Here is a 23,618-nt window from a genome sequence, read left to right as displayed (position 1 = left end):
ATACTCTTTGGATCTGGGATTTTTTTTTTTTTTTTTTGAAGTTTCACCATGTGATTCTGAGAGTAACAGCTAAATACCAAGCCACATGCCTTTCAAAAACTTTCTGTACATTGAATCAACAGTCCTACATAAATATTGTTTTTTCCAATTTGGAAAGTATTATGTCTAGTTAATATATTACGCATATCTTCAAAAAATTTACAACAGAAGACAATCTGATGTTAATGAAGAGTACTAAACTACAAAAGTTCTTTAACAAGATTTTGAAAATTAAAAAGTGATATTAAAATAGCAGTAATAATCTGAATGCCATATGCCTGTTCCAAGCCACACACTAACCTCTTTAATCCTAAAATAAACGAATAAACAAATAAAATCTAGGACCCTAAATCTGTTTTGCTCACTACTGCAGTCCTAGCATCTAGAACATACTAGGCACTCAACTATTGTTCATACGTAACAAATACTCATTTTATAGAGGCATACAAATAACTTGCCCAGTCCTAGAATTCTAACTGGAGCATTTCTGCTCCAAAGTTCAAATTCTTAACCATTATATTGCCTCTCTAGAGCTTTTAAATAATTAAAGTGGTGTCACAGCAGCTGGGTATCACCTGTAAAAGAAAAAAAATCAATGAGACCTTCCTTTGAAGTTCCACATGCATAAAAAGCTATGGGTTTGAAACTATTCCACATCTTAGTAGCCTGAACTAATTCTCACAGATAAAAGGTTTTGATTTGTATTTAATGTTATATTCTTAGTATTAACTATGCTTTTCCAATGTATTGCTGGCCTTCAAAGTGGGTAAAGAGATGCTTAATCCTTTTTGCTTTAAATCTTAACTCTTACAAAATTTTTCCTCTCCTCTTCCATCCTCTCAAAATCACAGAGATTTAAGTTTATATTTCACATAAACACACAATGACAATGCAATGATGGACTAAATCAAAATTCAAAATTTCAGCCTCGATACGTTCCATGAAGATCTGAACCTTCATCTTTCATAATATCAGTGTTGTCAAATAAACTCCAAAGTCATACGTATTGAATAAATCAAAATTAGGCAGCATCAAGTCTACTTAGTAAAGCCAAGTCCTTGTCATTCCTTCCATGCAGGACCCCTTTAAAAAAAGTAACCCATCAAAACCAAAGTTTCTAACCCACAACCTCCTCTGTCTCCTAGTTTTAGTAAGGCTGAATTTATTCCATGACATTTTTTTCAAGTTAGCTGTAAATACTCCACCCTCCTCGATTGTGCAAGAACCAAACACACCACACATACACAAGTTACAAAAAAGGGAAATACAGTCTGAGAGTTTGAATATAGATAAAGTCTTGAGCAGGACGTCTTAAGAGCTATGTACAATCTGATGTAAAAGTTAACATTTAACAAAGAATATCATTTTATATTATTAGGAAAGGAGATGCCGGAAAGAGCCTGAACCAGTTAAAGCAGCCGCCATCTTAAAATGCGGGATAGAAGTTAGAGCAAGAAAATGAGACTAAACCTCCGGACGTGGAGGTTCCGCTCACTCCCCAAGCCTCGAAAAATCCTTTTTTCACCCCAATTTCCATGGATAGTTTAGTATCAAACCACATTTTAGGTAGCGAAACATTGTTCCCCGAAAGTGTTATTAACAGAGCCGAGGCAAAACTAGGTACACCTAGCCTTCCCTTACTGCCATCACACCCCTCGTCCGCCCCCCCCCCCCCCCCCCCAGCCAAAAAGAAGAGAGCTTCCTGAAGCCTTTTACATCAGTTGCCGGTGTCCCTCAGATAAATAGCTTCGGGTGAGAAGCCTCAACTACAAAACATAGGAAGCGGTAACATTGTGTCAGCCCATCTCCTCTCAACCCCACTTACTCTTGTGTAACCAACCTGCCCCCAGTCGATTAAGTTTGACGAGGCTCATTCACTACTTTTCAGCCACTAAGAGACGTCTACACCGACCCCCAATGAAGTTCGGGGCCCGCCAGATTTACACGTTCTTCTCCCCCGAGTTTCCAATGATTCTTCCCATAGGAAGCCTAAGATCCTTGATCTTACAATTGAAGTTTTTAAGCACCGAGAATAGGAAGCGCCATGACATCTGCTGGAGCGTCTCTCGGCAATTCTGACCTCAAACAAGACTAACTCTTCTTTTAGAAGCAGAACCGAGGCGCCTGAAATCACTCTCCCCCACCCCTAATTTGCACCGATTCCACTGAAACATACATAAGATAACACCTCATTCGCCACAAGTGTTGTTCTTTAGCTTGAAAATTCACTTCTTTAAAGTAGATCTGCGTTTCCCTTCCCCCAAGAGAAGTGACCCAAAGAGGGACGTTTTCATAATTATACTTCCTCCCCACCCCCACGCTTTCCTCTGGTACTGAACCTTCCTTTCCTCCTACGACCCCATTCCCTTTAGCCCCAAGGGTTACCTTATTAATCCGTTTCAGCGCCATCGTCTGTGCTTTTCGTCTGGCTCCTCACTCTCCCGGTGTGTGCTCAAAGGTCCGGCCAAAACTCTTGATTATCCGGGCGGCAGGGAAAGATGGGTCTCTTCGTCTCACACCGGCTCTGCCAGACACAGGCGCCTTTTGCAAAAACGGAGCAGATCAGCACTCGCACAGGCCCCGAAGAGACCCTGATGAATCCAGGTCCCTTAAAACGGTCGCGATCCGGGGTGGGTGGGGTGGCGTGGCAAAGCCACCAACAGCCTCTATGCCGTGCTTCGGCCCGAAGAGGAGGCGAAGGTGACGGGAAGAGCGGAGGGGCGGCTACAAGTTTGACTTCCCGGCCTCTCGATAGGAAGAGACCCGGGTGGGAGAGGAAGAGGCGTAGGAGAAAGGGGTGGGTGCGGGGCAGGGTCCGGAGCCCAGCAGAGGAGGAGCCGGGGCCTAGTCGGCGCTATGCCGGCGTCACTAGGGCAAAGAAAGGCTAGGGGGGAGGGGGAAACAGGAGACTCCGGACTTCTTTCGGTTTCTGCTCAAAGATGCGGCCAGGGAAGGGAAGGAAATAAAAGAGGGAAGGCTTGATATGTGCTGCTGTCCCCGCAGCTAGGGCTATTCTGTGTCGGCCCCTGACGCCACCGTACACTCCGCCTTCCAGCGCGCTCCCGCACGCGCCCGCCCAGCCACCGCCACCACGCGCCCGTGCTGCCCCTGAGGCTCTGGCTTAGGCGCGAGGACGCGCCCATTCCCCCACCCCTTAAGCAAGACAGGCCCCGGCTTCTCCAGCCTTCCCACCCTACCCCACCCAACAGGCTGGTCACTCAAGCCAACCAAGGCCTGTATTTCCCCTCTTACCAGGCCGGCCAGTGGGCCGGCCTCCCTTCCCATCCCCTAGCCATCCACACCCACGCGTACAGAGGGGCCGGGGCCTCCCTCAAGCTGCGGCCTCGGCCTCCTCCCCGCGCGGCAGCTGGTGCCTCCCCGGCCCTACGGGGCTCACGCGCACGACACAGCCACAAGATGTCCGCTCTGACGGAACTACTGCCAGCTGCCACGCTCCGCCCCTCCCCCCTCCTCCAGCCTCTTCACCACCGCGTATCAGTCCGCCAACGCCGCCGTCGCGAGCACAGGACGAATCTAAGGGTGAAGGGGAACGGTTTACTTCCTACGTCCAGGGTTGAGTTTATCTATGCTACCCCCTTTTCCTTTTCGGAACAGCACCTTCTTACTAAACAGATCGGAGGTTGGACTGGGAGGGCGGGGGCCGGAGGCGGGTCATGGGCTGGGGGGAAGGGTGGACGAACGGCGGAAACCCTCAGACTCAGAGAAGCATCGAGAACCGGAAGGAGACCATGGGAAGAAGGTAATGGAAGCGGCAGCTGCGCGATTGAGCCCCACGCCCCTCCCAGCAGCGTCCCCCAATTTCCTCACTTGGTATTGAGGCGGCGGATCTCGCGAGAACCTCGTGGCTGGCTAACAGGAGCTATACCTCTGCAATGACTTAAGGGCAGTTTTGTGCGCGCTTCCTGCTGAGGGCCCGCCCCCAAATCCACAAATTCTCGCGAGAAGCAATAAGCGCCGGCTCGGGTTGGGGCGGGCTGTCGCCGGGAAGCACCGCCCCTGAGTGCTTATGCTGGTGGGAGGGAGAGGAAATGGAATTCCCCGGACTGGTTAGAGCGCGCGCCGACACATCCGTCTCTCACGCGCCCAATCAGGAATGTGCTGTGGGAGGTACCACGAACTAATCACTAGATAACTTTAGCCCAGGTTGACCCGGGCTTTTGAAGTTTTCGGGGAAGCAGGTGAGCAATATTTTACTCGCCTGCCCATCCGGGCCGGTTAACCAATGGGAGGAGGCACCTCTCAAAATGAAACAGTCATTTTAAATAGAACTAGGCGAACCGCTGATCAGCGCTCTCACGTGCCAAAATATAGCGCATTTCTGGCCTAGAGGATCAGTACCGAGAAGAGTGGACTCATACACTCGTTCCCAGAATGACAGCGGCCTAGAAATCAAACTCAACAGTGAATTGATTAACTTGGGGGATAGGGGCGGACTAGTTATTTGCCTTTCACCATCCGCCAAGGTTGAGGTAGGAAAATAGGCTTAATACCTTTTTCTTCCTCTTGCTGTGTTTTCAATTTCTAGAGCCACAGAGTTGCAAAACTCAAGAAATCAGTTTTGGGTCATAAAAACTCATTACTTAACTGAAATATCTGGTGGGGGAGGAGACACCTATGAGGGTAGGATCGGCCTGTTTTAATTTAGGTGTTGTAAAAGATAGAGAGGGTGGTTTTACTGTCTAGTGCATCCTTCGGTGAAGGGTAGTACATTAATTTTTAAAAGGAGTAAAGGTAAGAGCTGACGTGTTTTAAAGTTTTCCAACATTCCTAAGTGAAGTGGATATTTAAAAAAATTTTTTTAACGTTCATTTTTTTTTTAATTTTTTTTTTTTAACGTTTATTTATTTTTGAGACAGAGACAGAGCGTGAACAGGGGAGGGGCAGAGAGAGAGGGAGACAGAGAATCTGAAACAGGCTCCAGGCTCTGAGCTGTCAGCACAGAGCCCCACTCGGGGCTTGAACTCACAGACTGCGAGATCATGACCTGAGCCGAAGTCGGACACTTAACCGACCAAGCCACCCAGGCGCCCCAAACGTTCATTCATTTTTGAGAGAGAGCATGAGCGGGGAAGGGGAGAGAGAGGAGGACAGAGGGGGAGAGAGAACTGGAAGCAGGCTCCAGGCTCTGAGCTGTTGGTACAGAGCTGGAGGCTGGAGGCGGGGCTGGAACTCACCAACCATGAGATCATGACCTGAGCTGAAGTCCCACGTTTAACTGACTGAGCCACCCTGGGCGCCCCATGAAGTGGATATTTTAAAGAATTAATATAAATATAAACTTGGGGCGCTTGGGTGGCGCAGTCTCTTGATTTCCATTTGGGTCTTGATCTCGGAGTCGTGGGATGGCGCCTGTACAGAGCATGGTGCTTGCGTGGGACTGTCTCTCTCTTCTCTCCCCCTCTGCCCTTATCCCCTGCTCGTGCCCGCATGCACTCTCTCTTCGAAAGAAGAATCCAAAATGCTTTAAAAAATGTGTATGTATATAAACTCATTTTTAGAATATACTCAAGAAAAAAATCAAGTTCTTTCTTGTTACAATAAAGTATTACCTAATAAAAACTAAAGTAGGTCTGTGATGAATGAGCTAACTTATACTGTTTAAGTGACCAGAATGAGTGTCACTAGAGCAACTAGTGAAACAGTGCTTTTCAGACTAGTGTCTGTGTGAATCACCTAAGGATTTTGTTCAGAATGCAGGTTTTGATTTAGTAGGCCCTGGTGGGGCATGAGATTCTACAGTTTTAACAAGCTCCCAGGTGATATAGATTATTCTGGGTAGAAGACATGAGTAGCAGAGTACTAAAGTGCTCATCATGTGGCTTATTTCCCTTCTCCCAGAATAATCTTCGTTCTCTGTTTTAACCAGCCTGATATGGTAGAAACACAGAATTAGGCAGTTGGGGTGGAGGGAGAAATCCAGGTTTGCATTCTTGCTCTATTCTGATTTGTGTGATACTGTGTGGCTACTTACCATCTTAGTTTCTTCAACACTGAACTATACATAATAATAGCTGTCCTTTTTCACAGGTTTATTGTGTGGTTCATATGTCATAATGTATGTGAAAGGGTACTGTAGACTACAATGCTGTGTAAATAGAAGTTATTAATGTAACCAGCCAGACATTAACTGGCCATAATATGAAACAAATGTACAAGAATAATCCTAAATATAGGTAATGTTTATGCAACATTTGTCTTGTGTCAGGGACTGTGCTTATTAACCTACTTTTACAAATAAACTGATGCACAGGGAGATTTACTATCCCAAGGTCACACAGCTAATAAATGGCAGAAGTAGAATTTGAACCCATGCAGTTAACTTCAGTGTGTTCATCAGGTGGAGTTTCATATTGTCTCTTATTTTAGAAAGTAGGAGAGTAGGATGTTTTATATTTCTACTTTCAGTGTCCTCTGAATCTAGTTTTATTTGACTTATTTCTCCCTCTGTTTTGTTCTTTCAGAAGCCAGTATACAAGAGTGGTAGGAAACATTCCTATTGACCCAAAGGGAACTCACAGTATCCAGGAGGTCCCTAAAGAGAAGTCCCAGATAAGCCAATTTGTATTACCCTGATCTAAACAAACTTCAGTATGAAAGTATAAAGGAACATGTTAATGCTCTGAATTAACAAAGCACAGCGGAGTGGGACAAATTTACTTTTTTTGTGACACAGACCATTTTGGCAGTCTGGCAAAGCCATTAACTCTTCTCAAAATAATATTTTTAAATGTATAAAGTAAAATTCATAGCAATAGTTGTAATGTGATATAAAGTATCTCATTCCTATTGGTGATACAGACATAGGTATAGCTATTTGCTGCTTACATTCAAAATTGAAGGAAACACTACATTTCAGTTCGAGATTAGTAAAAATAAAGCAGTAATTTTTTTTCCCCAACCGAGTTCACATACTTCCTATATTCTATCCATGAACTTCATGATAAAAAATTTTAGGTAAAGTCAAGTGGGCTTATTCCTGTTGGTAAGCCTTGAAAGGATTGTGAAATGTTAACATTCAATTATAACTTATATTCATAACAGTAGTGATTCATTAATCACTAAAATTCATTTAAAAAAGCTTAATTACTACCAGTATATTCTCATTAAGAATGCATGGAAGTATATAATAGGTTTAGGAAATAGTTTTATCCTATTCGTTGATTTTTTTTCTATGCATATAAACGTACCCTATGGAAAACTTACCTATCCAGATGACTCATTTCCCAAGCATTCTGGTAACTTAGGTTTTACTGTATCACTTTTATTTATTACACGCCTTTGCAAATAAGATGTGGTGGAAGAACTGCAAAATTAAAATAATAACCTACAATGAAATTAAAATACTGTGTAAATTTCTTAAAAATAAGTGTTAATAATAATTGTTACTTGAAGCACTATGTATGGGGTCTCTTAATTCATCATCTCATCAAATACCCATTATATAGATGAAACACTCAAGCTCATAAAATTATTAAGTAGTAGAGTCAGGATTTAATACTTGTGTACTTCTGTACCCCCACCCCCACCCCCACCCCCGCCACAGGATTCCTGTGTGTCTTTTTAAACACATAAAAATTCCTTTGCAAACCTCCTTTATACTTAACCCCCAGTATATGTTGGCAGTTATACTCCAAGCATATGGCCCCTGATGTACATCTGAAGGGTTTCATGACTGAGGTTTTACTAAATAGTAATACATGACGTTTTCCTAACAACAACTAGCCCCTCAAGGTTCTGGAAACCTTGCTTCCAAAATTCCTTAGAGCCTTATGCTGTCCCTAACCCCTGCCCCATCTGAAGGTATATAACCAGTCACTCTTCACAGTCCCAGTGCAGCTCTTTCTGCCCTGTCCCTGTGCCTTAATAAAGTCACCTTTTTGCACTAAAGACATCTTCAAGAATTCTTTCTTGGTTGTCAGCTCTGAACCTCACCATCACCCCAAAACCCCAAAACTAATATGTGAATGTATCATTGAAGCCACATAATTATAAAAACCTCAGTACCAGGGTTAATTAAAATTTATGTGTGAATAAATATATTTAATATAGATTGGTACATACGTTTATTATTGTTGAGTCTGTTTTCAGATTTTTGTAACTTTATCATGGAATTTTATAACGTGTTAGGGATACTGGCTCTAACACAGTGTATGCCATTTTATTAGCTTAATTAAATTGTAAATGTTGTAGTCCAGATTTTATATTCAGAATGTATGTTTACATATTCTGCTTGTAATAGGTGATTTGGAAACCAAGTCAACCAAATGTTACTTCATATTGTTCGCATAAAAATTAAATTACTCCTCTCTATACTTTGTCAGTTCAAAATCTCATTTTATGATCAAGACAAGTTGATGTGGTTTAGGGAACTGTTTTATGCTAAGAACATCATTTCGACCTTAAATTAAGATGGTGTTTGGAGTGCCTGGGTAGCTGAGTTGGTTAATGGCTCAAATCATGATCTCGCTGTTCATGAGTTTGAGCCCCACATCAGGCTCTGTGCAGAGCCAGGAGCCTGCTTCAGATTCTGTCTCCATGTCTTTCTGCCCCTCCCCCACTTGTGCACACTCTCTCTGTCTCTCTCTCTCAAATATAAGTAAATGTTAATTTTTTTTTTTTTAAGCTGGTGTTTGGTACATACTAAACCATGCACAAATGTTTGAGCTAAAAATACATTTGAGCATTTTCACATAAAAACTTGTATACATGAATCTTCAGAGTAACATTATAATAGCTAAAAAGTGGATACGACCAAAAGTCCCACCAGGTGATAAATGGATAAATAAAATGTGGTATATCCTTATTATGGAATAGTATTAATAAGAAAGAACACTTGGGGCGCTTGGTGGCTCAGTTGGTTAAGCGTCCAACTTCTCAGGTCATGATCTCACGGTTTGTGAGTTCAAGCCCCCCCACCCCCCACCATTGAGCTCTGTGCTGACAGCTTAGAGCCTAGAGCCTGCTTCAGATTCTGTCTCTCTCTCTCTACCCCTCCCTACTTGCTTTCATTCTCTCTCTCTCTCTCTCAAAAATAAATAAGTAGAAACATTAAAAAAAAGAACAAAATACCGATACATATTTCAACGTGTGTCTTGAGGCTTGAAAATGTGAAGTGAAAAAACCCAGAAACAAAGGCAACATATTTTATCATTCCATTTATAGGAAATTGCTAGAAAAGGCAAATAGAGACAAAGTAGATTACTGGCTGCAAGAGGCTAGGGGCAGGGGGGATGGGGAGTGACTGCTAAATGAGTATAGGGTCTTGGGGGGGAGGTGATGAAATATGTTGAAATTGGATAATGATCATGGTTATGCAACTCTATAGATACGCTACAACTCACGGAATTGTAGGCTTCAAAAGAATTTTATGGTATGTGAATTATTTCAATGTAGATTTTTAAAAAGAAATTAGACGGGCGTCTGGGTGGCTCAGTCGGTTAAATGTCTGTCTAACTCTTGATTTCAGCTCAGGTCATGATCTCAAGGTTTGTGAGTTCAAGCCTCACACTCTCAGTGTGGAGACTGCGTGGGATTCTTTCTCTCTTCTTCTCTCTCTACCCCTCCCCTGCTTGTGCACATGCTCTCTCTCTCAATATAAATAAATAACGTTTTAAAAAATAATAAAAATATTAATTAGAACCAAATGTGAAATCACCCTGAAAGCTTATTACTAAATATTTTTCAATATCTCAGCATCTCTCAGATTACTGATGATAAATGAGATACAGCAGCCTTGTATAAGGTGAAAAACTTAGTCAACAAGCGGTTTTTCCTTCAGTACAGTGTAATTTAGATTAGATTTTAATATAATAATAAGCCTTTGCTGTTAATTAGTTTTTAATTTGGTGGTATTTTCATCAATCTTATTTAATAAAACATAGTGATTAAAAATTAATTTATAATTAATTTTGTATTTCCTTGAAATACATTGTATTTCCTTGAAAATAAAACTTCATAATTATGGCCAGAAATTACAAATAGTCTAAATAGATAAAAATTTTTCTTTAAAATTTCAAATGAAATCAAGTTAGGTTGAAAATTGGGTAAATCGTCTAGATACAGATTTTGAGGATTAGGTAGTATCAAATGAGAACGCTAAAACAGTTTAGTAACAAGTTTGATGTCCTTATTGAAAGGAAACAATCCATGGATTGGGGAACATAGTACCCCCTCTTCTGAGGGGATTTTGGGCAGGAGCCAGTTTTACAAAGTATTAGAGCAGCAAGATGAAAATGGCATGATTGGCTAGGAGGTTGGGGATTTCCTTGTAAGGCTAACAGGTCCTGTGTTCTAGGGTAAGGTAAGCTAGAGCTAAAGCTGACTTGAAGGATTGTGATTGGCATGTGTTAGGTTTCCCTGACAGGTGTTTTTCGTAAATGCAGACTGGTTTAGGTTTACATTTGTGATGTGGTCCGGGCCACTGAGGTGGCCTCCATTTTGTGGATCCCAATACACAAATTAACTTTATCAGTAGTTAAAATATGTAATTTGAATTAATATTAACTTCCCAACAATAACTATAATCTTTGTTGCTTCAATAACAATGTAAAAAATCTAAAGGCAACAGGCGTTTTCGTAAATGCAGACTGGCTTAGGTTTACATTTGTGACGTGGGCCAGGCCACTTAGGTAGCCTCCATTTTGTGGGTCCCAGTATACAAATTACAAATTAACTTTATCAGTAGTTAAAATATGTAATTTGAATTAATATTACTTCCCGACAATAACTATAATCTTTGTTGCTTCAATAACAATGTAAAAAATGCAAAGGAAACAGAGATAGAGTGTGATTTAGACCAGAAATGATCAGTGTTTACAGTATTGGATTTGATTATTTAAATAAATCTATGTGAGAATTCTTTAAGAAGTTAATACACTCTTATTAAAGAATTACGCTGTGCATAGTGGTTCTGATGGATCTGATCTATATCATATCTAAGTGACTTAATGGAGCCACTTATGTGAGACTTATAGGTTTTAATACACATTATCTAGTACCTGTTGATTTTTTCATTGCACAGAAACAGTGACTTAACATGGCACTAAAAGAATGAAACTTATTAAGAAACATTTCACTACATCTAAAAAAAACCTTAAAGAATTTGGCTTATTTGGTGTTGAAGAAATGTGACAGTTTCAGAGATATCCCATCATCAAAGCATATTTAATCTCAAAAGTTAACAATAATGAGATTGGGCTTTACCATATACATACTTTGTAAGAGAACAGTATGAGACAGGTTTTCCATAGAAAAGTGGGAAGAAAAATGTCAAAGGCAAATTAAAACTATTCTTAAGGAAACAAGAAATAAGGATATTTTTTTTTTTCTTTCTCCTCTTTGTTCAAACACTGTAAGATCTCCTGCCCTAGAGCACAGAATTCCAGCTACCACCATGGTGGTTCAGTTTTATACAACTTCATTGCCATTTCTGTACTTGCTAGCTTGAAATTTAGTCACTGTAACATTGTTCACATGATAGTACATTCTGCCTTCCAAAAGCCTTCTTATTTATAGCTTTAAAAAAACATCCATTTATAATATGGGACTGCTTTTGATGTAGGTTGAGGCAAAACCGAGACTCCTACAGTTTGTCAGTCAGTGATATTTGGATTTGACTGGGCCAAGTGGGGAGGTTTCTCCCTAAGTGAAGGTTTAGGCTGAAGAATGTTAATGCAATAGAGATCTATTGGCAAATTACTCCCATATTCCTGTTAACTTTTAAAAATATATTGAATGCCTATTATATGCAAGGCACTGAGCTAGATGTTGAAGATACATAGATGAAAGATCCAGATGTCACCTTTAAGAAAGTCTTTTAATTGGGGAGACCATTAAGGATCAGATAGTCACCATAATGTGATGACATAAATGCATGCATAGAGTAATTTTAATGTATCTAATTTAACTGGGGGTGCTCAGGGAAAATTTCTATATGTAAGAGAATTGTTTTTAAACAAAATCATAGCTGGGGGAGGGGGGGAACAGAGGAAGTCACCTACACAGAGGGAACAATGCAAAGTCTCAGAGAACTTGACCTGGTAAGTTTTGAAAACTACAAGTTTGGCAAGTACTCTAAGGGGTTTGGGGAGGGCAGAGGAAAGAATGAATGAGAAGGGGGGCGCCTGGGTGGCTCAGTTGGTTAAGCGTCCGACTTCGGCTCAGGTCATGATCTCGCAGTTTGTGAGTTTGAGCCCCGCGTCGGTCTCTGTGCTGACAGCTCAGAGCCTGAAGGCTGCTTTGGATTCTGTGTCTCGCTCACTCTCTGCCCCTCCCCTGCTCACAGTCTGTCTCTCTCTGTCTCTGTCTCAAAAATAAATAAAACATTAAAAAAAACCAAACCCTTAAAAAGAATGAATGAGGAGACAAAACAGTTGAAAGATAAGGCTGGATATATTGAGTGCCTTAACATATCATGGTAATGAATTCAGATTCTATTCTGAAGGGTAAGGGATGGGAGAATTGAATTTTAACATAAAAAAGTCTTGGTCTTTTAATCACAAAAAAATGACTATGAGAGCAGTGTGAAATATGTAACTAAAGTTACATATTTGCTGCAATGGGGTGGAGAACTAGAGGCAAAGAGACCACTTGGGATGCTATTGAAATATCTAGATGAGATGTGATTGTGGGAAAGACCTAAAATAGAGTATTTGCACTAAGGACCCATAGTACATTTAGTGTGTTTACTGGGCGGAGCTTACCTAAAGAAAAAAAATTTTTTTTTGAGTTTCCTCCAGTTATCTTTATAACTCTTAATATGAACTCTTTATGCTCTTACCTCTTCATTAATCTTGAAACTAAAATTTATATACTAAATGTAGAGAAATATAAACTAATAAAATTAGTATCTATGTGCTACTTGATTTTTTTTTCTTTTTACTTTTTGCAAAAATTGCTTCTTGAAACAGAAATACAGATCTGCCACAGTTTAGGTTCTTCTAAATTTGGCCTGTCTGTACTAACTGTTGTGTTCCGTATATGATGGCCAGTTTTCTCTACTAGACCTTTAAGAGATCTTGTTCATTCTTTCACTGATGTCATTTGACTTTCATATGGCCAGAAAGAAGCATTTATTACCTATTTCTGTTCTCATTTGCCTGAGACACAAGTGCTATTACACAGTACCAACAAGATCATAAATCTAAACACAGCACAGGCTCTGGAATCACATGGCAGTATTTAGTTATAAGTGGTAATCAGGGTGATTTGGACTATGATTATATTATTATAAAGTAATGAAATAAATCACAAAATGGGAAAAGTCTGGTAAAAAATTCAAAGATTCTAGTTTGAGAAAAACTGGTGTAGAGGTTATAAAAATCCCTTTGTCACATTTAAAGTCACATTTGTTGAGTCTGACTTTATGACTCTGAGTAAAGTCAAGAAATGCTAGACAGGTAGGACAGATAAATAACTTGACTTTAAAGTGAAAGGGGTGCTGGTTGGCTCAGTTGGTTAAGTGTCCAACTTGTGATTTTGACTCAGGTCATCATCTCACTGTGAGTTCAAGCCTGGAGTTGGGCTCTGTGCTACAGTGGGGAGCCTGCTTGGGAGTCTCTCTCTGTCCCTCCCCTGCTTGCACACGAGCATTCTCTCTCTCTCTCTCTCTCTCAAAATAAATAAATAAACTTTTAAAAAGTTTAGGGAAAGTAAAAGGAGAAAGAAAGGGCTTAGGTACATTTTAAGGTTCATTCCTGTTCTAGAACTAAGAACACAATATGCAATAGGAAAGTAATTCTGTCTCCAGAATTACTATTAGGGCCATTCTCTAAATCCAACCTCTGTATATGTTTTATGTTACTATGAGAAAATATTCTATAGAGTTTCAAGTTGATATAGCAGGACTGATCTCTGCTCATCAAAATGAGGCATCCTACCTTTCTGTTTTGTTAGCAAGTAAGTCTCCTACCTTCAAGTAACAGGAGTTAGTTACTTCCTATAACTTAGGGCAAGAACTCAAACAGATCAGGAATAATTGGACTGAAGGTAAAATCATATTGAGTGGTTGAATGAAAGCTTTAGAAAGTTGGAGATTGGTAGCCAACGAATCTATATTTAACCTTAGATGTCACTGTATGGTTTGGGTTGGCTCTGGGACCCCCTTCTTTTCTTTTTTTTTTTTAGTGCCAGATTGGTTTACCCACATTTTTCTCCCCTGCTATTATCAATTGCTCCCTAACAAGCTTTCTTTTCCTATCCTCACTTGGGGAAGAATACAATCTTACGTTATCCTTTTTTTCCTTAAGCAAGTATGCACCCTGTTAAGTTTTCATAATGGTTTTAATTCTGGTAATAGAATGTCAGTATTTATATATGATTATAAGCAAGTATGAAGATCAACAAGAGAGTAGTTGCAGTGATAAAGAACTCTTATTTGAACGTGGTTTCCTTCCTATCATCACTTCCAAGCCCCCACTCAATAGATCAGACTCAATAGAAAAAGTCACAAGATTCAACTGTACTTTAAAGGAAAATTAGAAATAGTTATTGTAATACTGTTGATACAACAAATTACTACAAATTTAGTGGCTTAAAAAAAGTTATCTTAGATATTTGGAGGTCAGAAGTCTGAAATGGGTCCTACTGTTCTAAAATCAAGGTATAAGCAGAGTTGGTTGCTTTCTTGAGATTCTGAGGCAGAATCTCTTTTCTTGCCCTTTCCACCTTCTAGAGGCTGCCGGCACCTTGGTTCATGGTTCCCTTCCATCTTCAAAGCCGGAAGTGGCTGGTTAGTCTTTTTCACATCACATTAATCTGACACACTTGTCTGCCTCCTTTCATTTATAAGGATCTTTATGATTATATTGGGCCTACATGGATAATCGAGGAAAATCTACCTACTTGAAGGCCAGATGATTAGCTACCTTAATTCCATCCACAACCTTAATTCCCCCTTGCTATATAACATAACATATTCAAAGGTTCCAGGGAAACTGGGATGTAAACATCTTCAGTGGGAGTAGAAGATCATGGGGAGGCATTATTCTGGCTACTACAACTATTTATAATTCCTTGGGTACTCAAGTTTAAAAGCAACTTTTCCCTTCCTTCCATCCATTCCTACTTTGTTCTTCTAAATATATTTGACTACTACTCAAAATCTGAAGTGTGAAATGGTACAGGAAGTTAAATATACTAAAGGTTAGGAACTTGTCAACTACATTTTGTCACTGATGACTCAATTTTATTGAGGTAGTGTTGACATAATTTATATTTAAGCGTGTTGTGAAGTGAATGGAAAATGAAAAAGTGCAGAGCATGGCCATGAGAAGAAATTAGAAGATAGAGTATTAGCTTAGAGTAACTCAGGGTCAAAGGAGGATATTTTTTTAGAATGGGAGAGGTTTGAGTATATTTATAGTCTGGAGGAAATCCTGAGAGAGATGAGATGTAGAACAGAGAGATTAATAGATGAAGTCATTTTCTTCACAAGAGATGACTGTGGGTCAAAAAATTGAGTATTTGATTTTGAACAATGGGTAAACATCAGAGTCTAGAGGGAAGAAGATTAGAATGGGTAAAAACAAAGATAATTTTAAATGGAAAGACGCAGGAAGTTAACCATTAATACTCAGTTTTCTCAGCTTAATTGGAAGGAGGGCTTTATCCATTCATCTATTGATGAACACTCAGGTGCTTCCATATCTTAGCTATTGTATATAATGCTACAATAAACAGCATTGTGTAATCTTTTCAAATTAGTGTTTTTATTTTCCTGAGTAAATACCCAGAAGTGGAATTACTGCATCATATGGTATTTCTATTTTTAATTTTTGGAGAAATCTCCATACTGTTTTCCATAGTTGTTGTATCAATTTACATTCCCACCAAGAAAATGGCTCCCTGTGGTGCCTGGGTGGCTCTCTCAGTTAAGCATCCGACTCATGGTTTCAGCTGAGGTCATGATCTTGAGGTTCGTGAGTTCGAGTCCCACATCAGACTCTAAGTTGGCAGTGTGGAGCCTGTTTGGGATTCTCTCTCTACTTTCTCTCCGCCCGCCCCCCCCCCGCCCCCCGCCACTCGCAGAGTACCAACAAGATTATAAACCTAAACCTGTCTCTCTCAAAATCAAATTAACTTTAAAAATCCTTAAAAAAATTAAAAAAAGAAATTCGTCCCCTTTTTTCCACATTTTTGCCAACGCTTAGTATTTCTTGTCTTTTTTTTTTTAATTTTTTTTTTTTTTTAATGTTTGTTTATTTTTGAGACAGAGAGAGACAGAGCATGAATGGGGGAGGGGCAGAGAGAGAGGGAGACACAGAATCGGAAGCAGGCTCCAGGCTCTGAGCCATCAGCCCAGAGCCTGACGCGGGGCTCGAACTCACGAACCGTGAGATCGTGACCTGAGCTGAAGTCGGACGCTCAACCGACTGAGCCACCCAGGCGCCCCTTGTCTTTTTGATACTAGCCATTCTGACTGCTATGAGTTGATGTCTTACTGTGGTTTTGATTTGCATTTCCTTGATGATTATTGATGTTGATCATCTTTTCATATGTCTATTGGCCATCTGTATGTCTTCAGCAAAGTGCCTATTCAGGTCCTCTATTTTTAAATTTTATTATTATTATTACTATTATTATTATGTTGAATTGTTTGTGTTCTTTTTACATTTTGGATATTAACTCCTTCGCAGATATGTCATTTACAAATATCTTCTGTCATTCAGTAGGTTGCCTTTTTGTCTTCTTGGTGGTTTCCTTTGCTTTACAAAAGCTTTTTAGTTTGATGTAGTACAAGTTGTTTATTTTTGCTTTTGTTTCTCTTGCCTGAGGAGACAGATCCAGAAAAATATTGTTTAAGTCCGAGTTTACTACCTATGGTTTCTTTTAGGAATTTTATGATTTCAGGTCTTATGTTTAGGTCTTTAATCCATTTTGCATTATTTTTGTGTATATTGTTAAGAAAGTGGTCCAGTTCCATTCTTTTGCATTTAACTGTCCAGGTTTCCCAACACCATTTATTGAAGAGACTATCTTTTCCCCAGTGTATATTTTTGCCTCCTTTGTTTTAGATTAATTGACCATATAAGCGTGGATTTATTTCTGGGCTCTATTCCTCTCTATTGATTCTCTGTGTTCATTTTTGTGCTAATACCATATTCTTTTGATTATTAAAACTTTGTAGTACAGTTTGAAACTGGGATTGTGATACCTCTGGCTTTGTTCTTTTTTCTCAAGATTACTTTGGCTATTTGAGGTCTTTTGTGGTTACACCCAAATTTAAGGATTGTTTGTTCTAGTTCTGTAAAAAATACTGCTGGTATTTTGATAGAGATTTCATTGAATCTGTAGATTGCTTTGGAAAGTATGGGCATTTTAACAATATTAATTCTTCCAATCCATGAGCACAGAACATCTTTCTATTTATTTGTGCCTTATCCATATAATTTGCAGAGTACGCTTCTTTTATCTCCTTGGTTAAATTCATTCATAGGTATTTTATTCTTTTTTTGATGCAGTTGTCAGTGGGATTGTTTTCTTAATTTGTCTTTCTCATGGTTTGTTCTAAGTGTAGAGAAATGTGGCAGATTTCTGTATATTGGTTCTGTATCCAGCAACTTTACTGACTCCATTCATTAGTTCTAATAGCGTTTTGGTGAAGTCTTTAGGGTTTTCAATATGTAGTGTCAGGTCATCTGCAAATAGTGAAAGTTTTACTTCTTCCTTACCAATTTGGATACCTTTTATTTATTTTTCCTATCTGATTGCTGTGGCTAGGACTTGTAGTATTATGTTGAATAAATGTGGTGAGAGTGGACATCCTTGTCTTGTTCCTGATCTTAGAGGAACGCTTTTAGCCTTTCACTGCTGAATATGATGTTAGATGTGGATTTTTCCAATATGGCATTTATTTTGTTGATGTGTGTTCTCTCTAAACTCACTTTGTTGAGAGTGTTTATAATGAATAGATGTTGAGTTTTGACCAGGGCTTTTTCTGCATTTTTTGAAATGATCATGATTTTTATCCTTCATATTGTTAATGTGGCATATCATGTTGATTGATTTGCAGGTATTGAACCTGTAATCCCCAACATAAATCCTACTTGATTGTGGTGAATGATCCTTTTAACATATTGTTGAATTTGGTTTGTTAAATTTTGTTGAGGATTTTTGCATCTATGTCCATTAGGAATATTGGTCTGTACTTCTTTTTTTGTAGTGTCTTTGGTTTTGTTACCAGGATAATTGTTGCTTCATAGAATAAATTTGGAAACATTCAATCCTCATCTATATTTTGGAATAGTTTGAGAAGGATAGGCATCAGTTCTTTGAATGTTTCGTAGAATTCAGGGCACCTGGGTGGCTCAGTAGGTTAAGCGTCTGACTCTTGGTTTTGGCTCAGGTCATGATCTCTCTGTTCATTAGTTTAAGCCCCACATCGGGCTCCGTGCCGACAGGGCAGAACCTGCTTGGGATTCTTTCTCTCCCTCTCCGCCCCTTCCCCACTCATGTGCACATGTGCGTATGTGCTGTCTCTCTTTCAAAATAAATAAATAAATAAATAAATAAACTTTAAATGTTTGGTTGAATTCACCTGTGAAGCCATTTGATCCTGGACTTTTGTTTGTTGGGAATTTTTTTTATTACTGATCCCATTTTCTTAGTAGTAATCAGATTTTCTCCTCCTTCAGTCTCAGGAGACTGTATGTTTCTAGTAATTTATCCATTTCTTCTAAGTTGTCCAATTTGTTGGCATATAATTTTTCATAGTAGTCTCAATCCTTTGTAGTTCTGTGGTATCAGTTGAAACATCCCCTTTGTTTCTCATATTGAGTTCTCTTTTTCTTGATGAGTCTGGCTAAAGGTTTTTAGCTTTTCAGAGAACCAGCTCTTTCTTCTTTTTAAAAAAAAATTTTTTTTTTTGACATTTATTTATTTTTGAGACAGATAGAGACAGAGCATGAACGGGGGAGGGTCAGAGAGAGAGGGAGACACAGAATCTGAAGCAGGCTCCAGGCTCTGAGCTGTCAGCACAGAGCCCGACGCGGGGCTCAAACTCACTGACCGCGAGATCATGACCTGAGCTGAAGTCAGATGCTTAACCCACTGAGCCACCCAGGCGCCCCCAGCTCTTTCTTTATAATTGATCTACTACCATTACTATGTGTTTGTTTTTACAAGTGGAATTTTTTCCTTTTACAATTTTCTTCTAGTTGTGGCCTTTTCTTATTTGCTTATGGAATTCCCTTTAACATTTCTTGTAAGGCTGGTTTAGTGGTGCTGAACTTTAACTTTTGTTTATCTGAGAAACTCTTTATCTCTCCTTCAGTTCTGAATGATAACCTTGCCCAGTAGAGTCTTCATGGTTATAGGTTTTTTCCTTTGAGCACTTTGAATATATAGTGCTGCTCCCTTCTGGCCTGCAAATTTTTGCTGACAAGCCAAGTAATAGCCTTATGAGATTTCCCTGGTATGTAACTATTTGCTTTTCTCTTGCTGCTTTTAAGATTCTCTGTTTTTAATTTTGGACATTTTATTTATTTATTTGAGAGAGAGTGCATGCATGTGCCTGAGTGGGTGAGGAACAGAGGAAGAGGGAGACAGAGAATATTAAGCAGGCTCCATGCCAGCATATAGTCCAGTGCAGGGCTCAGTCTCGTGACTCTGAGATCATGATCTGAGCTGACATCAAGAGTCAGACGCTTAACTTACTGAGCCACCCAGGTGTCCCAAATTTTGGACATTTTAATTATGTGTGTTGGTGTGGACTGCCTTGCGCTCACTTGTTTGAGGTTTTCTGTATAGCCTAGACCTGGGTGTCTGTTTTCATCCCCCTTAAACTTAAGGAGGCTTTCAGCTGTTGTTTTCTCAAATTGTTTTCTGCCCCTTTCTCTTTTTCTGGGGCCTGTATAATATGAATGTTAGTATACTTGATGTTGTCCTAGAAGTCCATTAACCTATCTTTTTTTTTTTCTTAAATCTCTTTTGTTTTTACTGTTCGGCTTGGGTGCTTTCCATTACTCTGTCTTCCAGATCACTGATCCATTTTTCTGTATTCTCTAATCTGCTGTTGATTTCCTCTAGTGTATTTTTCATTTCAGTTATTGTATTCTTTAGCTCTGATTTTTTTGAAGTTTTTGTTAAAGTTCTCACTGAGCTCATATATTTCTCTCAAATCTGGTTAGCATCTTTATGAGCATTATTTTGAACTCTTTATCAGATAGATTCCTTATCTCTATTTTGTTTAGTTCTCTTTCTCAGGTTTTGCCTTATTCTTTTGTTTGGAACATATTCCTCTATCTCCTGATCTTGAAAGTAGTGGCCTTATGTTGAAGGTGTCCTGTGGGGCCCAGTAGCACAATCCTCTCTGGTCACCAGAACCAGGTAATCCAAGGATGTCTCCTCTGTGGACTGCATTCACCCTCCTGTTGTGACTTGGCATGACTGCCGCAGGCATGCTAGTGGGCAGGTCTGGCCTCCAGCCTGGCTGGCTGCAGTGATTAGCCATGACTACTTATGGGTGTACTGGTGGGTAGGGGTGGACCCCTGTGCAGTTATGAGATCTGGCTGTAGTGGGTGTGCTGGTAGATAGGGTTAGTTCCAGTGTAGAAGTCTAAAAGTCTCACCTCCACCTTTAGTGGGCATGCTGGTGGGTGGGGCTAGCATTCCACCTCCCTGGGGCAGAAGTTGCTCTGGAAGGGCATTGGTAGTTGGTGGAGCATGTGACTTGATCTAGGGGTTGTGAGTTCAAGCCCCATGTTGGGTATAGAGTTACCCAAATAAAATCTTAAAAACCAACCACCAACCAACCAACCAATTAACAAACCCCAAAAAACAACTGAGGCTGCTTGCCAGATGTGGTGCAGATTGGACCGGACAGGTCTGTAGGGAAATGCTGGGGAGGAGCAAGTAGTTTTCTCAGGACAGATGGAGAGTATCAGAACTGGCTCACACAACCGTCTGTCCAGCTAAGCGGAAAGAGGGCAAGAAAAATGGTGCCCACCAGTACTGCCCTGCCCCTCCAGAACACCCTAAAATTAGATTTCCTTCATGTATAACCCAGGTGCTTTCCGAACTGCTGCCCCTGTGCTGGGTCTCAGACTAAGTGATCTAGTGCTCTGGCCTTATGAGTGGCGTCTTTGTTTCTTATTGCCTTCTGGCTCTCTTAGAGTTATGGTGAAGTCCTACTGATCTTCAAAGGCAGATTTTATGGGGATTTATCTTCCCTGTGCAGGTCCCCACAGCCAGAGGTGCCTGATGTGGAGCCTGATCTCTTCGTTCCTTAGAGAGGAACTCCTATGATATCTTATGATATCCCTCCTACTTGTGGGTTGCCAGGCCAGGGGTTTTGGTTCTTGACTGAGTCTCTGCCCCTCCTACTGTAATGAATGTGGCTTTTTCTTTATATCAGTAGCTGTGGAAAAGTTGTTCTGCTAGTCTTCAGGTCGTTTTCAGAGTGAGTTATATTAAATGTAGTTGCAGTGTGGGTGTGTCTGGCGGGGGTGGGGGGTGGAGGTGAGCTCAGGATCCTTCTGTTCTTCCATCTTCCTTGCAATCGGTACCTTTCTTAGTGTAAAATCAATAGCAGTTCTCAAAAATTAATACTTCCACCTCAAGAAACTCAGATGACAGAATAAATGTTTATGTGCCACATGAGAGGGAGTGCAGAAAGAAGCGAGAGTGCATTTTATTTATTATTTTTATTCCTTTAGATATTTTTTGTTTTTGAGGGAGAGAGAAAGCACAAGCCAGGGAAGGGCAGAGAGAGAGAGAGAGAGAGAGAGAGAGAGAGAGAATCTGAAGCAGACTCCAGGCTCTGAGCTGTCAGTACAGAGCTGGACGAGGGGCTGGAACCCACAAACCATCATAAGATCATAACCTGAGCTGAAGTTGGACCCTTAACTGACCGAGCCACCCGGTGCCCCATAAAAGAATCATTTTAAATTTAATCAAGATCCGTTTGGCAGATATTTGAGCAACTGCTATGCATTAGCTTCTGGCCTTAGCTTGTAGAAAACTTAAGAGGTGATTTTCATACTTTTTCCCCTCAGGAGCCCTTAAGTCTATAAAACAAAGAAGCTGCCTGACTTGGAGGCTGGAGCCTTGCCTACTGAGAATCTTTATCATTTTCCCTGCATTTCCAATCCTCACACCCACTCAGGATACCTCAGATGGTTCTGTGAGTATCCCTTCCTAGTGTTCACTAAACAGAATCTGAAAAACCAATTGTCTAATAAATATTAATACCAAAGCCTCACTATAATAGTTATGAGAAATAAATAATATAAAATATAGCAGAGATAAGTATAAAATGTGTAAAGAAGTGTAAAGTATAAAGATGAAGAGAATCTGGCTTAACAGCAGACATGTGATAAAAACATGAGCATTTCAGTTGCTCAACATCTCAGTATAAGCCAGCAATGTGGTCAGGGCTTGCCTAAAGAACCTATACAGTTTTACTCCCAAAGATAGAAATGTATTGTCCAGCACAAAGCAGTTGCCTTTTCCTCATCTTCATTGGCCAGACCATAGTTTTAAAAATTTTTATGGGGGCGCCTGGGTGGCTTAGTCGGTTAAGCGTCCAACTTTGGCTCAGGTCATGATCTTGCGGTTCGTGAGTTTCAGCTCTGTGTCAGGCTCTGCTGACAGCTCAGAGCCTGGAACCTGCTTCAGATTCTGTGTCTCCCTCTTTCTCTGCCCCTCCCCTGCTCACGCTCAGCTCACAGCTGTCTCTGGCTGTCAAAAATAAATAAATGTTAAAAAAAATTAAAAAAAAATTTCTTATAGCTTTATTGAAATATAATTGACATACAGTATATCACATATATTTAAAGTACACAATTTGGTAATTTGACATATGTATACACCCATGAAACAATCACCAAAATCAAGATAATAAACATATGCCTCACTACAAGTGTCTGTGTAGTCCTTTGTAAACCCTTTCTGTTCCCCCAACCCAACTCCTCTTCCTTGCACCCACTTGAAGCCAATGATCATTTTGTCCTATAGCTTAGTTGGCATTTTCTATAATTTTATTTAAATAGAATCAAACGGCATGCCCTCCGTGACTTTTTTCACTCAGCATAATTATTTTGAGATTTACCTATGTTGTGTCACTCAACAGTTTTTTGTTTTTTGTTTTTTACTACTGAGTAGTATTCTTTGTATGGATATGCCACAATTTCTATATCCATTCACCCATCGGTGGACATTCTGGTTGTTTCCAGTTTTTGTATATAACAAATACTCTTGTATAAGTGTTTGTATGGACATAGGTTTTCTTTTTGGCAAATAGGTAGGAATGGAATAGGTGGATTATGATAGGTATACATTTACCTTTTTAAGAAACTGCCAAGCTGTTTTCCAAGTGGTTGTACCATTTTACATTCTCACTAGTTATATACTGAGAATTCCAATTCCCCCTGACCTGTTATGACCAGTCTTTTTTAATCAGCCATTCTAATAGGTATGTAGTGGTATAGCTCATTGTTATTTTAATTTGCATTTACCTAGTGACTAATGATGTTCAGCATCTTTTCATGTGCTGTTTTGCTGTCTATATTTCTTCCTTGAGGAAATGTCTCTATTTTTTCCCATTGTTTATGGAGTTCCTT

The 23,618-nt window shown here is 39.9% G+C and overlaps 1 protein-coding gene and 2 long non-coding RNA genes across 10 annotated transcripts in view; 1 reads left to right on the top strand and 2 right to left on the bottom strand.

Annotated features, from left to right (window-relative positions):
* The window catches only part of UBE2D3 (ubiquitin conjugating enzyme E2 D3), a 28,570-nt gene extending 24,547 nt beyond the window's left edge, over positions 1 to 4,023 (bottom strand). The window contains exons 1-2 of one of the 5 annotated variants that reach the window (XM_042935807.1): positions 3,868 to 4,023; positions 2,425 to 2,580 (exon numbers count right to left, since the gene is read on the bottom strand). In XM_042935807.1, coding sequence (XP_042791741.1) covers positions 2,425 to 2,448 — 24 coding nt within the window. In that variant the 5' untranslated portion in view covers positions 2,449 to 2,580; positions 3,868 to 4,023. The other 4 variants (XM_042935808.1, XM_042935809.1, XM_042935805.1 and 1 more) reach the window with 4 other exon arrangements.
* On the top strand, positions 3,733 to 22,252 carry LOC122218001. 2 transcript variants are annotated; one of them, XR_006201796.1, is made up of 2 exons: positions 3,733 to 3,799; positions 22,053 to 22,252. It is a non-coding gene; the product is annotated as an uncharacterized LOC122218001 (long non-coding RNA). The 2 variants fall into 2 exon arrangements; XR_006201797.1 differs by lacking the exon at positions 3,733 to 3,799 and adding an exon at positions 13,754 to 13,956.
* The window catches only part of LOC122218000, a 44,270-nt gene continuing 27,905 nt past the window's right edge, over positions 7,254 to 23,618 (bottom strand). For 2 of the 3 annotated variants that reach the window (XR_006201793.1, XR_006201794.1), the window contains exon 4: positions 7,254 to 7,384. This is a non-coding gene — a long non-coding RNA (uncharacterized LOC122218000). The remainder of the gene's footprint in view (positions 7,385 to 23,618) is intronic. The other variant, XR_006201795.1, reaches the window with a different exon arrangement.

Source organism: Panthera leo, chromosome B1 (genome assembly GCF_018350215.1).
Source record: "Panthera leo isolate Ple1 chromosome B1, P.leo_Ple1_pat1.1, whole genome shotgun sequence".
Classification (NCBI taxonomy): domain Eukaryota; kingdom Metazoa; phylum Chordata; class Mammalia; order Carnivora; family Felidae; genus Panthera; species Panthera leo.
This window is presented reverse-complemented; position numbering and strand designations above follow the sequence as displayed.